Raw genomic sequence first — 16,752 nt, 5'->3', positions numbered from 1 at the left:
CTAAATTTCACTTTCAGAAGTGTAAATTAGCTGAAATTATTTTCTGTGTATTCTAGCATTGAGTCAATAAGCCAATACATTGTGAATAACAGGTGCTAAGTTTCTCATTGTCAGAGAAAGAAATTACAAGTACATAAAAAAGAGAAGATGGCATGAACTTTATGATGTTGGATTGGAATGAGAAACATCAATGTGAACTCTTTAGTTTTTTGTTTTGGTGTGTTTTGTTTTGTTTTGTTTGTACAGGGGATTGAATTCAGGAGCACTTGACCACAGAGCCACATATCTACCCCCTACTTTGTATCATGTCTCAGCTTCCCAAGCTGCTGGGATTGCAGGGGTGTGTCGCCGTGCCTGAAGGTTGGAGTATACCTGAGCCATTTTCATGTAACTTCCATCTCTCTGTCCAAGGAAGCTGCTTTGTTTTCTTACCATCTCTTTGCTTTCAGGGTTTTTGGCCTTTTCTAATATATATATTTGTAGTTGGATACAATACCTTTATTTTATTTATTTATTTTTATGTGGTGTTGAGGATCAAACCCAGGGCCTCACACGTGCTAGGCAAGCTGAGCACTTCACCACTGAGCCACAACCCCAGCCCCTACTCTTTAGTTTTAAATAAATAAATCAAATAATATAACAAAAGGCACAGAAATACATGAGTGCATGTTTATTTATTTCCTAGCTCAGTCCATTGAGAAAACTTACAACAATGACACTCGAGCAGCAATGAGCACATCCAGGGCCACAGATATTATTTTCTAAATACCACTCTCCCATTGAAAAGAAATAGGATTCTTTTTTAAAATGGAGTATGAAAAGCATAAGATGAACCAAAATATAAGTACTCAACAAATGATGGGAATATATCAAAAAGACAGAGGAGCCGGTTTGAAGTGGTCCCTATTTGCCAAATATGAGCATGATAACAGGCAATGATAACAAAGGATTCTAACCCCTGAATAACAAATGAATCAACAACTTCACTCTAATACAGTAAAATTAATATATAAACTTAAAAAGTAAACTGAAGAGAGGGAAAAGTCCTTCATATATCTTAAAAACAAATTAATATATGTAAAATGAATGGAATTACAAGATCATTTCACAATTACAATTATGCTTTACCAATATTGGCCGTAATGCAATATGACTAGTATTCTTTTTTTTTTTTAAAAAAAAAAAGGAAGTTTAGATGAAGACCAGCCTAGATGGAGAGAGGCCTTGGAAGAAACCAACCTGCTAACATTTTGCTCTCAAATTTTTAGCCTCCAGCACTATGAGAAAATAAATTGGTTGTCTAGGCCATTCTGATCAGACAAATACAATATCCATGGTTGGGAGATGGTAAGAAAACAGAGCAGCCTCCTTGGACAGAGAGATGGAAGTCACATGAAAATGGCTCACCTATACTCCAACCTTCAATTATCCTTCTCTGTATTTGAGTTAAATAAGAAAGAAATGCATGTCTGCCTTTTGCTAAGTGCTTTAACTGAGCATTGAATGTCCCTCAAAAGTCCATTGAATGTCCTCAAAAGTTAAAGGCTTGATCCACAGGGTGATACTATTCAGAGGTGGTAGGATCTTTAAGATGTGGGGCCTAATGGAAAATCCTTAGGTCACTGAGGGCATGCCCTTGAAGGAGATTATAGGACACCTGTATTTCAGTCTTTCTCTGCCTCCCAGCTCATGATGTGAGTGGTGTGCTCTACCACATACTCCCCACCAGAGCTCAAAGCAGTAAAGTCTTGGACTGGAAGTTCTAGAACCATAAGCTAAAAAATCTTTTTCCCCTTTATAAATTAATTGCCTCATGTTTAGTTAAGGTAGTATCTGCTCAATTTTTCCACAGTAAAGTTATGATTTAATTTTCCTTTGTAATTAATAAGTACCTTATAGAAAAAACTTTGACATGTTACACCTCCAATTTTCACCAACTAATTTTTACATCTAATTATGATTCTTGCCTAAATGACTTATTATGGTGTATAAGTCAATTTTGCATTCCCACCTGAAGTTCCATCTAGTATTCCTATACTCAAGAAGGCTATAAAGTGCTTTAATGGAGAAAATGCATGTGTTCAATAAGCTTTGTTCACTCATGCGTTATAACACTGTTGGTGGTGAGGTCAATGAAAACCAACAATACATATTTAACAGATATCATTAAATGCAAACACATACAGAACAAAGTTATGCACTCACTGACTGTAGAAAATATGACTTTATAGAACTAAACATTGTATGTTCCCTAAGAGCAGTGACTCAGTATTTGCTAATTCAGTGTTCACAGTGACTTTATAGAACACAACTACCATAAATAATAAGAATCTTCCAAATTTGACTGTTTTTCACCAATTCAGCTTCCACCTAGGTCCAATCCAGGATGACCTCACCTGCCGGGATTACTGCAATAGCCTAGAAATAAATGATCGTTATTTTCATCCCTCCCCCATCTCTCAAACTATTCTCAATAAGGCTGCCAGACTTATTCTAAATGTTTAAAATGTTAAATTAGTTCGTGTCATTTCTCTGCTCAAAACCCTCCAATGGCTTCCCATTTTAGAGCAGAAGCCAAAATGTTTGTATTACCAAGTACCTACATGATTTGTGCCTCTCCTGCCACCCACCATCATACTTCTTGTCTGACCTCACCTCATCCCCCCACACCATTTCCCTCATCAGTCACCACAATTCCAGACCTATGGGCTATTCCCTATACTTAGAGTACTCTTTGCCCCAAGTAATCACCTAGTTCACTCCCCCTTCCTCTACTCTTCATTTAAATGACTCTTTCTCCAAGAGGCTAACCTGAACACACTCCAACACACCATTCACCTACCTTGTTTTGTTTTTCCCCATCATACTTGTCACCATTTAATATACCATGTTTCATCTATTTGTTTTATTGACTATCTTCTGCTCTAAACTGTAAGCCTAATAGAAATAGGGATTTCTGTTTATTTTATTATCTACAATCTCACTGGTTAAAAGAATAGTGCCTAGCACATAACACTAACTCAATAAATAGTTCTTAAATGCATGAATTGAAAATTATTATTTGAAAAATAAAATTTACATTTAAATAATTTTTTTAAAAAATTAAGTTACAGGGGTTGGGGTTGGGGTTGGGGTAGAGTGCTCGTCTAGCACGTGCAAGGCCCTGGGTTCTATCCTCAGCACCACATAAAAGAATAAATAAATAAACAAAATAAAGGTGTTGTTTACAACTAAAAAATAAATATTTAAAAAAAATTAAGTTACAGAAAGATTGTAATTTTTCATCTAATATTTAGATCATGTTGCTTATTTTATCAATATTACTTTCTGATATCAACTTTCTAGTAATAAAGTCCAAAACTAATATTTCTAAGAAGTTTACCTACAAAATATAGAAAAATCAAAAGATATAACAATACCTTCCAAATGGAACTTAGATTTTTTTATTCAACAAAACTTAAGCCAAGTAGGAACAAATCAAAATATTGTGCTTTTGCTATATTTTTAGAAGTTTATATAAAGAATACAAGTAAATCATGTAGCATGTTCCATTCCACATCATATTTCAGCATCTAATGATAATATTTTAACTGTCATTCCAATTCATGCACAGCTTTAATCTAATGCAAATTAGATTAATAACTAAGAGTGCCATAACTTTTAATAACCTTGCAAAGTTTCTATCATATTAAGTTCCCTGCAGTGAAAAGCATTCATGCCATAAGTTAGCTGCTGATAGATCATATATTAATGAATAGAGGGGGGAAAAAAACCTCTCACAGGTGTCTTCAATAGAACTATTCATCAACAATAGCTTGAACTTCACTCTGACCTTTAGTAACTACTATATCCAAAATGCATTTCTTCCATATGTTGAAGAACAAAATACATTTGAATTCCAAAATGTTCTCTAGAAGACCTCCATTCACTACCCATACATGATTCAGATGTTTAAGTTACTGTGTAAGAAGGACAGTTACCATTCTTGATTAACTCAAATTTTAAAAATCAACTAAGAGAGCCTTTAAAAAGTCTCATTCATTTTTTAAATTTTGGATTTATTTAAACATAAATTTAACCATCTGTCACAGGACTAGACTCATTTCAAACTGTTTTTCATAATTAAAGTACTCTTTTAAGAGGCAACTCAAAGGATCTAACCAACTTCAATTGACTATAAAATATCTCAAACCTATTCATAATGCATGAAGAGTCAATTTAAGAAAATCTAGTTCCTAATTACAGAAAAATTTACTTTTGAATGAAATTTGAAGCTACTTCTCACAGTTTCAGCAGTAGGTCCCTCTTATTCTGCTAGGGTAAAGAACTGTAAAGTATAAAAGAATTTACCAATCCCTTAGCACTTTTTTGTTTGTTTCTCATACAGAAAGAATTATTAGAAAGAGATTGTTATAAAAGAGCGTCCTTTCAAGCTTCTCTAAACTGATTGTCATGAGCATGAATAATTCAATTTTGTAGATTTTTTAAAAATCTGATGTGTGATAAAGAAGCAGCATTCAGATTTGACCTCATGCAAGAGAGAGCCTCACAAATATATTGTGGATATTTTAAGGCTTAATTAAATAAATTAATTAAAAAACTTAGTGTATGTGAACTATAAAATTTAAAAGCAAAATTATATTCAGCTCCACTTAATTCAACATTATATGATTTAGTATGGTATTGCTTAAATTTTATAAAATTTGCAAATATTACATTTGCCCTTAAAGTTTTTTCACTTTGGAAAAACATACTTCATGGCATAAACACAAGTACCTGCGTACAGGAATACAGGTAAAGATAATAGATATTTTTACAACATCAACAAGTAGAGGAAATAGTAGGCCCCAAATATTTCAGAATTAATAAACTCACACAACTCACAAAACACATGAGTAAATAAAATAAAGTTCACTAAGAGTCTACAACTTAGGTTAATGTGTTTTTGCCTTTCATTTTTGCTAATGAAGTTTTATTTAATTCATTTTCTTTGTAGAAAGAAACAAAACTAACAAAACCAGAAACATGAAAGTCAGACAGACTTGGTTTCATCTAATTTCATGTTTTTAACTCTGTAAATCCTGCACTTAAAAAAATGTGTGTCTATAAGAAATTTCCAGGGTTGGGATGTAGCTTAGTGTTAGAGCACATGCCTAGCATGCCCAAGGCCCTAGGTTTGATCCCCAGTACCACCAAAAAAAAGGTAGGAAAGAAATTTAAAACTACTATTAAAAATTGGACCAAGTTGATAACACAGATTGACTCCAAAACATAACAGAATACACAACTGAGTCAAATAAAAGTACAAATAAGTATTAAAAAAAATAGCCATCACAACAGTAGTCTCAGAATACAGTGGAATTCATTTAAAAATCAAATCTGAAATATGTCTAGAAAAATGTCAAAACATTAGGTAATGAAACAACACACTTTCTAAATAACCTACAAATCAAACAAAAGTTCAAAAAGAAAACTAATAAGTATTTTTAACTGAAAATACAAGATTTAAAAATTTGTGAGTGCTAGGGATGTACCTCAATGGTAGAACACTTGTCTAATATACAGAAGACCCTGGTTTCAATCCATAGCAAAGGAAGGAAGGAAGGAAGGAAGGAAGGGAGGGAGGGAGGGAGGGAGGGAAAGGAAAGGAAAGGAGGAAGGAGAAGTGAAGGAAGGAAGAAAGGAAGGAAGGTAGGTAGGTAGGTGTAGTATATTGCTAAAATAGTACATATGGACAATTATATCATAAATGCCTGTACTATGAAAGATTATTCTCAAATTCATTCACAATCTAAATTTCCACATAAATAAAATTTAAAAAGAAGTGCAAATCATACATACCTAAAGCAAGGCAAAGGAGAGACATAATAAAGAACAGAGCATAAACCAATGAAATAGGAAGTCAAAAATCTCAAACAGGACTGGGCTGGAGCTCAGTGGTAGCGCACTTTCCTGGCATGTGTGAGGCACTGGGTTCGATTCTCAGTACCACATATAAACAAATAAAGTAAAGGTCTATCAACAACTAAAAAAAAAAAAAAATTAAGAATATGGAACAAAAACAACTCTATGAAGCCAAAAGATGATCTTTTAGAATATTAGAAAAATTGATAAACCTCTAGCCAGAATGATCAGGATAAAAACAGAGAAAATACAAAATGCTAATATCAAGAATGAGATGGAAATATCAGTACACATTCTATAAATACAAAAAGGCAAATTAAGAATTCATGAACAACTTAATAACAGTAAATTCAATAACTTAAATGAAATAGACAAACTTCTTAAAGAATACAACCTACCAAACCTAAAGTAAAAGGATATAAACTAAATAGCCCCATAGTAATTTTTAAAAAAATAGAATTTATAATTGAAAACCTCTTCCCCCCCCAAAAAAAGGGATAAATAAAACACATATCACAAACAAATCCTACCAATATTTAACAAAGAATATCAACTCAATGCAAGTCTATCTAGAAAATTGAAGAGGAGGTACACATTCTGAGGCCAATGCTATCTTATATGGGAATGAGACAAAGATATGACAAGAAACATAGATAGAGATGAAAAATTAGAAATACAAACTTAGAAAACCATATCTAACAATGTAAGAAGTGGTGATACATCATGACAAAGGATATTTTATTCTAGCAATGAAAAATTAGTTTAACATTTGAAATGTGAAAATCCAAATAATTTGCCACCTTAATACACTAAAAAATAAATACATGTTAATCATAGAACATACTGAAAAAGCATTTGACAAAATTTAATATTCATTTTAAAGCAAGAATAGAAAAAAAAATTCAGCCTGATTTTTTTTAATCTTTTTTTTTTAATTTTTTATTGTTGGTTGTTCAAAACATTACAAATTTCTTGATATATCATATTTCACACTTTGATTCAAGTGGGTTATGAACTCCCATTGTAATCTTCAAAAAACTATAGCTTTTCCCTGAGTTCAGTAACAAGGTAAAGCAAAGTTGTTTGTGCTTATCATTTCTATTCAAAATTATACTGGAAATTCCAGCCAATTAGTCAAGAAAAAGAGAAAGGATGAAAAAATAAATAAATAAAACTCTTCATTCACAGACAACATGACTCTATAGGTATGAAATCATAAGGAATTTATAATGTATCATATATGAACACACCAAACAAAATTAAAGAAATGATACCATTCACAATAGCACTAAAAGTAATAAAATAATCAGAATTTTGATAATAGAAATGCAAGGTCTGCACATGAAAAGCTATAAACATTGCTGATGGAGAAAAACTAAGATGTAAATCTTACAAATAAAACATTTCATATTCAGAAACTAGAACACTTCAATATTGTTACTAAGTCAATTCTCACCTATTTGATCTATTGATTTGAAACAATCCTTATTAAAACCCCTATAGGCTATTTTGCAGAAATCCACAAGAGAACTAAACATGCATATGGAAATGCAAAGGACCTAAAATATCTAAAACAATTTAGAATAACAAAGTTGTGAAAATAACACTACTTTATTTTAAAAATTATAAAGTTATAATGCTATGCTCTAAATATCTATCTCCAAAACTCAATTTATTAAAACACTAATCCCAAAATGCTATGGTATTAGGAAATAAGACCTTTGGGGAAAATATTAGATTATAAGGGTAGAGCCAGCAGAAATGGGATTAGTGATCACAAGAACAAGAGAGCTCATTTGCTATGAAACAGGAAATGGATCAAATAACAAATCTACTGCACACTTGAGCTAAGATTTCTCAGCTTCCTAAACTGTGAGATACAATTTTATGTTACTTATAAGCTACCTAATTTATGGTATTTTGTTACAGCAATACAAACAGATTTAGACATATAATCAACAAGACAATGTGGTATTGATATAAAAATAAACAAATAGATCAGGAGAGCTGAGTTTAGAAGTAGACTCACACATATAAAGTCAGTTGATTTTTTTGAGAATGAAGCCAAAGCAATTCAGTAAGAAAATAATAATCTTTTCAGAATGGTGCTGGACTAACTGAATTGCATTTTTGTACTATATTTTAAAAGTAAATTAAGAATAGGAGTTAATGGGCTGAGGTTGTGGCTCAGTGATAGAGTGTTCACCTCCCACATGCGAGACTCTTGAGTTCTATCCTTAGCACCACATAAAAAATAAATGAATAAAATAAAGGTGCTGTGTCCAACTACAACTAAAAAATAAATATTAAAAAAAGAATAGGAGTTGAAAACTGAAATAAGTATTTTTCACATGCACATACACACAAAAAAAAACACACCAAAAGACAACCTATACAAGAAAAAAATTAATGAATTATACTTCTGCAAAATGAAAAACACAATTTAAAAAATACCAGATTCACACCAAACCATATGTTGGCAAAAAAGATACAAAGAGAGCCTAATTTTTAACAAATCATTAAAACTAGATGTCCACACATAGAAGAATAAAACTAGACACCTGTCTCTTACCACCCAGAAAAGTCTATTCAAAATGGATCAAAGACCTAAGATTTAGACCAAAAACTTCATCAGTGCTAGAAGAAAATGTAGGACCATCACTCCAATACACAAGCACAAGCAACAACTTTCTCAACAGAACTCCCAAGATCAAGAAATAATTCCAATTATTAATAAATGGGATGAAATCAAATTAAAAAGCTTCTGCACAGCAAATAATTACAATTAAAAGCATGAAGAGAGAGCCTATAGAACGGACAAATATCTTTGTTAACTACTCCCCCAATGGAGGATTAATACCCAAAATATCTAAAGAACTAAAAAAAATTACCATCAAAAAAAATAATAATAATCCAATCAATAAGTGGGCGAATGAACTAAACATACACTTCTCAAAAAAAGAGATTCAAATGACCAACAAATAAATGAAATGTACCAATATTAAACTTCTTAAGTGTGTTAAATTATAGATATGCTGGAAACTGTCATAGTTATTAAGGAATATATACTTGGGTATTCAGGGGGAACTATTACAATGTTTATAATTTACTTCAAGAGGTTCTGCAAAAGTAAACTTTATACATATGTGTATATGCATACATACATACATGCATAGAAAGATAAAGAAAGAGAAACAGCAAAAGCAAAACAGTGACAAAATTTTGATAATTTGTGAATATGGGTAAAAAGTATGCATGTGCTCATTTTCTTACAATATCAACTTTGCTGTGGGCCTAAATTGTTTTAATTGGGTAAATCCTTTAATGAAAAATTCAACTTTCAATTGCTTGAAGATAGGATCCACATCTTTTATCTCTGGTATTTATCAAATAAGAGACAGTCTTATTATACAAACTGAATAAATTAACTAACCAGTTAATTAGTATATAAATATAAAATGATAAATAATGAATTCAGATTAGTTTAAGAATCCTGAAATAAGTACACTGATGAGAATCATCTATGAAAACTTGCTTTCTTCTTTTGTAACAATGTTCTTTTTTTAAATTTTTATGAAAAAATTTTTAAATCTATACAAAGGTAGAAATACTTGTTCAATACATCCCCAAGTACTTATCAATTGGCTTAAAGAACCAACTCATGACCAATCAAGCATCAACTATACTTTCATTTACTTATTCCCCATCCCCTGGAGTATTTAAAAGCAAATATCAGATATCACATAGCATCTTGGCTGTGAATATTTCTGTATTTACATCATAAATATAGAAGCCTGTAAGAAAATAACCACAATTTCATTATCACACCTAAAATATAATAAAATTTCCTTAATAGCATTAAATATACAAATCTCCCAGATTATCTCATAATTTTAACCCTTGATCTTCAAATCAGGCTTCAAACAGCATCCATTTAAGCACACTGTAAAATGCCAATTCTCACAATCCCAGATACCTGTTTGATTTATTCCCACAATATTCATCCCTCCCCTTTACCAGTAAGACATGAAAAAGGAGAAGGGAATGATGAGTTTTTGCTACCCACTGGTCCAACAGACTTAGCCTCACTCCTGCTCTCACCTGATGGTACAAAACAAGCCAAGTTCAGCAATTTAGATAACTCTTTGTCATTTCCTGGCACAAATATTCACTGGTTTGTGATTTTTTAAAAATTAATTAATAGACTAAAACCCACATTAGAAATGCCTGACTTGTTTCCCTTGTGTAACTACAGTGTTGATGGCAATCAAAGGTGGTCATTAAAACATATACTGTAACAAACAATGCCTGAATTCCCCATCTTGACCAGGGAACCTCAGCCAACCTCTGAAATGTCTCCTAAGAGATAAATCCCACAGTAGTATTTGTTTTCTAATACATACAATAACAATGAAAGAAAATATTATTCTCTTTGACACTAATTAGTGCGGGTAAAAGCTTTATGACTCACAAAATTATTTTGTATTTAAACCTAAGCATGTGTTTAAATATATAAGTATTCAGATTTTAATCTGCAGTAAGTAAATTTGCATATTTTCCTTTCAAGTCTTATTATTCTATGCTGCTATCAAGAAATGCCTCTAACTAAAATACTTACTAAAGTGACAACCCTAAGTAAGAGGCTCTCTCTCCCCTTTACTCATTGTTTCAAGCCAGCCTTTCGTTAAAGGGCTTATGCTTTGGAAATAGTTGAACATAAATAGGGAAGGCCCCAGCAAAGCTTTTAGAATTATTTTCCATATTTCCAGCTTTCTATTCCCTATTTGCCTTGTTCTGTATATATCTTCCCCAAACCTCCTTTCTCTTCTTCCCAATTATCCTTTACACATTTTACAACTGAAGAGCTACAGATGTAATCATTATTAATAAGAATCATCAATGGATGTCAAACTATGGATGGAAGATTTTTAGGTTACACAGAATTCACACATGCTAAAATATTTTTTCAAAGTTACTAATTGCATGGGGTAAAGGTACCTTTAAAAGGGAGGGATCTAGTGATCACCACTTCAGTAATCAAATTTGACCAAGCACTAATAGTGACACAATCCAACTTATAAGCCCCTTGATGGGGTGTATAAAATAAAGCACACATATCACCTATGAAGTGTTCTTGCCAAAAATGTTTAAGCTGAATCTAATCAAGCCTCTAGCCCTACCCAATTTATAAGAAGTATAGTGGGTAGTCTAGGGACTATTGTCTGAATAAGCAATTAAAGCCAAAATATGAGAAATTTGATTGGAAAACTGTCCTGAACTCGGGGGCGGGGGGGGGATAATATCATGAACAAAAAGTGGGGAATACTATTCTAAGTGAAAATATTTTAAAAGTGTAAAGAGACACAATAATCAAAAGTGGTATGTTTGCTTTGATCAGATCCTAGTTTAAAATAACAACAAAATAATGACAAACAGAAAAAAAATAGCTGTAAAAGATATTGTGGGGACAATTTGGGAAACTAGAAAACGGAATGGATATTAAATGATAGTAGGGCTATGTTAAGATGCTGGGCAATATAAAAAATGGTAGTAGAGAATTATTATTTTCTTAGATATAATAACTTTATGGGGAGTATTAGAAGAATATTCCTATTCTTAGGAAATAGATGCTGAGTCACTTAGGGATCAAAAGTATGATGCCTGAAACCTACATTCAAATGGTTCATAGGTTCCAGTGTGGCAGAATGTTAACAGTTGTTGAATCTAGGTGGTCAGTATGAATATTCTCCATACCGTCTTTCTAACTTTTATGGTTATTTAATTTTTTTTCTTAAAAGGTTCTATAAAATACAAATAATGATGAACTTCTTGCTTGGGCTGGGGTGGCGGGTGCTGCTTTTTCAATCTGTATAAATTGAAGCTGGTCTGAAAAAGAATTGGATTAACTACTGTATTATGAGCTGAGGAGAAAGTGGGGAAGATTTCCCTCAGTGGCTACTTTCTATCTCCTTTTTCCTATTTTCCTTTTTTGTATCTGGTATTTACAGGTAATTTCCATTCCCTTCTCATAACTTAGAACAGTCTTCTTAAAGTAGCCTGAGGCACTTGACCAGCCTAACTTCCACAATTATCCTCTTTCTACCTAGGTTAACTTGATCCCTTTTAACTTTAACACTTGCACAGATTCTTTTCAATTTTGACTCACCCTAACCCATTTTCTTCACCTAATTTGTGGAAGCCATAATCCTTCATCCATGTTTCTCTTTCATTTTGGTCACCTCCTCTTATTCACTTTAAAGGTACATTTAGAGGAATTTGCATTTTTATTAAACCTTATAGGAGGTGATTTTTCTGTCTGTAAGCAAAGAGGCACTGACATGGCCAAAAAAAATGAAAAACTGTAGGTATGTTTGTGTTTAGTAGTGATGGTGACAGTGATTGGAGGAATCTATTTACCCCCTTGTATACTTCTTTGATATCAACTCAAAATAAAATAAAAATGGACTAGGGATGTACTTCATAGTACAGTGCTTTTCTAACATCCATAAGGCCCTGGGTTCAATAACTAGAATTGTCCAAAAGAAAAAAAAAAAAAAAGAAAGAAAGACAAGGAGGAGGGTAAAAGGGGAGGGAAAAGGAGGGAGAGCCATATCTAAATCAGTATAATTCTAATTTATTGGAATAACAACAATTTCATTGTGCAAGATAAAGCCATGAAGGAGCTTTTTACTTTAGTTATTCCCACAAAATAACAAAAGAATATATAATAAAAGACAAAGAGAAAGTGCATTAGTAAAAGAAAAAGGTAAAATAAGAACCAAAGAAAATTAGAGTTTCCAGTAGAGCTTTTATTTAGTTAGTAAGACAAAATTTTTAAAAATACCAAAAAAAAAAAAAAAAAATCTTTTTTTGCAATGTTTTAAAAATCTACATATGAAGACTGTTTAGTCACATTTAAACAAAAAACAAATATTGCTCAATTATAGCAATAGCAAAGCTTCTGTTCATGATCTTTGATTAATTTCTGCTGAAATCTAATATATGAAAAATTTAGAAACAAAATTACAAAAGTAACCAATAAGAAAACATAATCATAAATCTCTGTTTTAAAACACAACCAACATGGTCCTTTCTACTTTTTAGTATCTCTTATGAAAACTCTAAGACAATGTAGACCCAAATAACTCAGTTATAAAGCCAAAATAAAGCTATAAAAGCTATAAAATCATCTTTGGGTTTTAATGGGTTTTAAATACCAGAGATAAAAAGAAGATTTTAATCTTTATTCTATTTTTTTAAGATTCCTAAACAGAATACTGTTTTTCTTATTTAATACTTTCTAATTAAATAAAACATAAAATGCTAGAAAAAAATTTATACACTCCTTGCATCTATTACAAATACGATGTAATTCCATTTAATATGAATTATTCAACAATACTTTGAGTCATTTAAAACAAAGTATGGTTTACTATACAGTTTGAGAATTAGTCTATTTTTGGTTTATTTTGAGGTTTTTTTGTATGTAAATTGTACTATATGGAATCATTCTACTACATATAAAGATAATTTTCAAACAGCAAGAACAAAAATTATTTAAATACACATTTTTTTCATAATCTTTCCATACCTTTAGCTAAAGCTTCTTTATATTTCTCTTTGGCAGAATTCATTTCTTTTATTAATTGTCTATAACTGGATTTTAATTTCTCCAATTCTGTTTTTGTAACCTGTAAAAAAAATAAAATGCAGAATTTTTTAACATTTAAATTTAAATCAAGGAAGGGAAGAGGGGAGAGAAAAGGGAAATACTGGAAAATGATATTGGCCAAATTATAATGTGATATTGTGACTATATATGAACAAATTCCAACATCATATACAACTATAATGCACCAATGAAAACCAAGGAAAAATAAATAAGTTTAAATTGGTCAAGAACTTGAATTCCAAAAAACTAATTGATATGTATTTTACTACTTATAGCCCTTTACTGTACAATTATAGCCAATAAAACTACGAATTAGCTTAAAATCAGTGATAAACTCAATAGCATATGATAACAGATAAACTTCTCAAAAGAGGAAAATTAAGAGTAACACTATAATTGTCTAAAATCTAAAGACTAAACAAATTAACTTGCAAGATACCAAAATATCCGCAATAGGAAAAAGTTAAAATATTTAACCATTGTATAAAGTAACTTCACATTATTGGAAAACAGATAAATTTCTTAAGAATAAGAGCAAGACAAAAATCATGCTCTCTCGTCCTTTCAAGAGAAAACTCAGTCATTAACTATTTTGTTTTTAATTTTTTTTTTAGTTGTTGATGGACATTTATTTAATTTATTTATATGTAGTGCTGAGAATCAAACCTGGTGCCTCACACATGTTAGGCAAGCACTCTACCGCTGAGATACAACCCCAGCCCCACTGGTTAACTTTTAAGTTGCTACAGAACCAATTTATTATTGTGAAAATTAGCAAATTAATTTTTAAAAAAGCAAGCATTTACCTGACTTTTCCTATATGATATACATTTTAGGGTAACCAGATAAGAAAAGTCTTCTTTACAGAAAACTTTTAGTTAAATTGCATTAGGAAATGATAGAAGTGAAATACTGCTATTTCAAAAATCCCAAGAAAACAACAGATTTAAGTAACAAACATCAATCAATAGCTTATATTATTAGGCAAAATATTGCTGGGAAACTTCTCTAATATATTGATCAGGCTGACAAGACTGATACCTGTTAGCAAAGTTTACCACCACAGAAAGATAAAGAAGCAGGCATTACATACCTTCTGATATGAAAAAACAGAAAGTCTACATTACCACCCATGATGTATTCTTGCCCAAAATAAACAGAATCTCATTAAGCCTCTAAATCTAATTTTCAGTTTACAAGAAAAATGGAGAATGAAGGAATTATAAGAAATCATATCATGAGATGCAAACAGTAAAATCCAAAATGAAGAAAACAATTCTATTGAGCAAATTATCCACTTTCTTCAATAAATGAATGCCATTTTGTTAAAGGGACAGGAAGAAAAACCTACAGATTAAAAGAAAATTACCATTCAAATGCAATGTATGGACTACATTTGAATCCTGATTCAAACAAAGCAACAGTAAAAACATTTTAACAACAATAATTTGAATGTAGGATATTTAATTATTGTCACTTTAAGGTGGATTGATGGTAATGTTATGTTTTTAGAAGGTCTTAACAGTGTAGAAGAAAAAGTGGGTAGGACTAGAGAAAGAAAAAAAATATGTTGTCTATGTGGGTTATGGGTAGAAGAGTTCATGTGCCTATTCTTCTCTTTGCTTCCATAACAAAAACAGCTTTAATAAATTATCCAGAAGACAAAATCTGAGTATGACAAAATTTTGGAAATACCTTAAATAAATTATTTTGCCTATTTCTGTATTATTTATTCTTTGTTATTTATGCACAGTGTTACGTGATACACATCTAATTTTTATAAAGGCTAAAATCTATTTCAGTAAATAAAAAGTAATCTAAATAATTTTCAAAAAGCACTCTGTTATAGGTTAATTGGCAGCACGTTTTTCTTTTTTGCACGTAGATAAAGTAACTATTTATCTTGTAAGATATAAGATACTACTTATTAGAAACACCAAATCTATTTCTTGATAGGAAATGATGAGTAAACAATTCTTAAGTCAAACAGGATAAAATATTCGTCAAGTTTAAACACAAATTGAAGAAAGAATTCAATATGGAAAGACAAACCTTGATCATCTCTGCCTCTATCTGCTGATGGACACCTACGTAACTTTTCTTCACCTGCTGCTTGTCCTTGATCATCATGGTAAGCCTGTGTAAGGGTCCAGAGTTTAGATCCTCTGCATGCATCTTCATTATCCTACTAAGTTGTTCGGTCTGCTGAATCATAAGTAGCCAAGACTTAAAAAAAAAAAAAAAGAAAAGAAAGAAAAATTGCATTGTATTAGAAGCTCCTGTTTAGCTATGATTTAAGTGTTCAAAACCTTTAAATATTTAGCTTACTGTAAATTATTACATTAATATAAAATGAGAGATTTCTGGAAATTGTGCAGTGAATTATGGATGATTTGTATTTAACATCTTCAACTACAGATGCTTCAAAATTCAGTATTCAAGGGCTATACAGAATACTAGGAAAAGGATTAAGGGATCCTGAAAGTCTACGCTTGGACTTCACATTTGTTTTCCAATACGCTGAAATACTGTTCTTCTCACACCATTCAAATGCCCCAGTAAGACTACCAGTTCCTAATAGTCAAATAGTCCCATCTTCATCTCAACCTGCCCTTCTGTGGCATTTGATCCTGGCGACTTGAACTTGGCTTCCTTTTCCATCTATCTTTAGTGAACAGGAACATTCCCACCTTATTTTCTTCTTTTCTAAAATTTCCTGCTCAACCTTTGGTGCCTGCTCTTCTTTTGTTCCCTTTGCCTTAATACTGGATTTCTGCATAGTTTCCAACTTTTTAAAATAAATACAATTAGTTCTCAATAGCACAACATAACTAAGGGACATAACATGTTGCTTCAATATCAGAGCTACATAATGGTGAATTTGAAACGAATGGGCATACGGAGACTGCTAGAAAAATTTTATTATTAATTAATTTATTTATTAAAGTCTAATAGACTTTATAACCTACATATACTGAAAATAAAAAAGAGGAATGTTCATTATAGTTGTTCATATATTCTGCTAGGCACAGTGTTACATGCCTATAATCCCAGTGGTTTGGGAGGCTGAAGCAGGAGGATCATGAGTTCAAAGCCAGGCTCAGCAAATTACAAATTAGCGAGTCCTTAAGCAACTCAGTGAGATTGCTCCTCCCCCGCTTTTTTTTTTTTTTTTT

At 31.5% G+C, this 16,752-nt stretch overlaps 1 protein-coding gene across 14 annotated transcripts in view; it reads right to left on the bottom strand.

Annotated features, from left to right (window-relative positions):
• Fer (FER tyrosine kinase) overlaps positions 1–16,752 on the bottom strand; it is a 459,302-nt gene that overhangs the window by 349,430 nt on the left and 93,120 nt on the right. For all 14 annotated transcript variants that reach the window (XR_007350572.1, XR_007350573.1, XM_048811559.1 and 11 more), the window contains 2 exons: positions 15,629–15,802; positions 13,496–13,595 (listed from right to left, as the gene is read on the bottom strand). Coding sequence is in view for 12 of the 14 variants with exons in the window: in XM_048811559.1 (XP_048667516.1) it covers positions 13,496–13,595; positions 15,629–15,802 (274 nt within the window). In the remaining 2 variants the exon portion in view is untranslated. The remainder of the gene's footprint in view (positions 1–13,495; positions 13,596–15,628; positions 15,803–16,752) is intronic.

This window comes from Marmota marmota, unplaced genomic scaffold, assembly GCF_001458135.2.
Source record: "Marmota marmota marmota unplaced genomic scaffold, marMar, whole genome shotgun sequence".
Taxonomy (NCBI): Eukaryota; Metazoa; Chordata; class Mammalia; order Rodentia; family Sciuridae; genus Marmota; species Marmota marmota.
The sequence above is the reverse complement of the archived record's forward strand: the minus strand, read 5'-3'. Positions and strand labels throughout refer to the sequence as shown.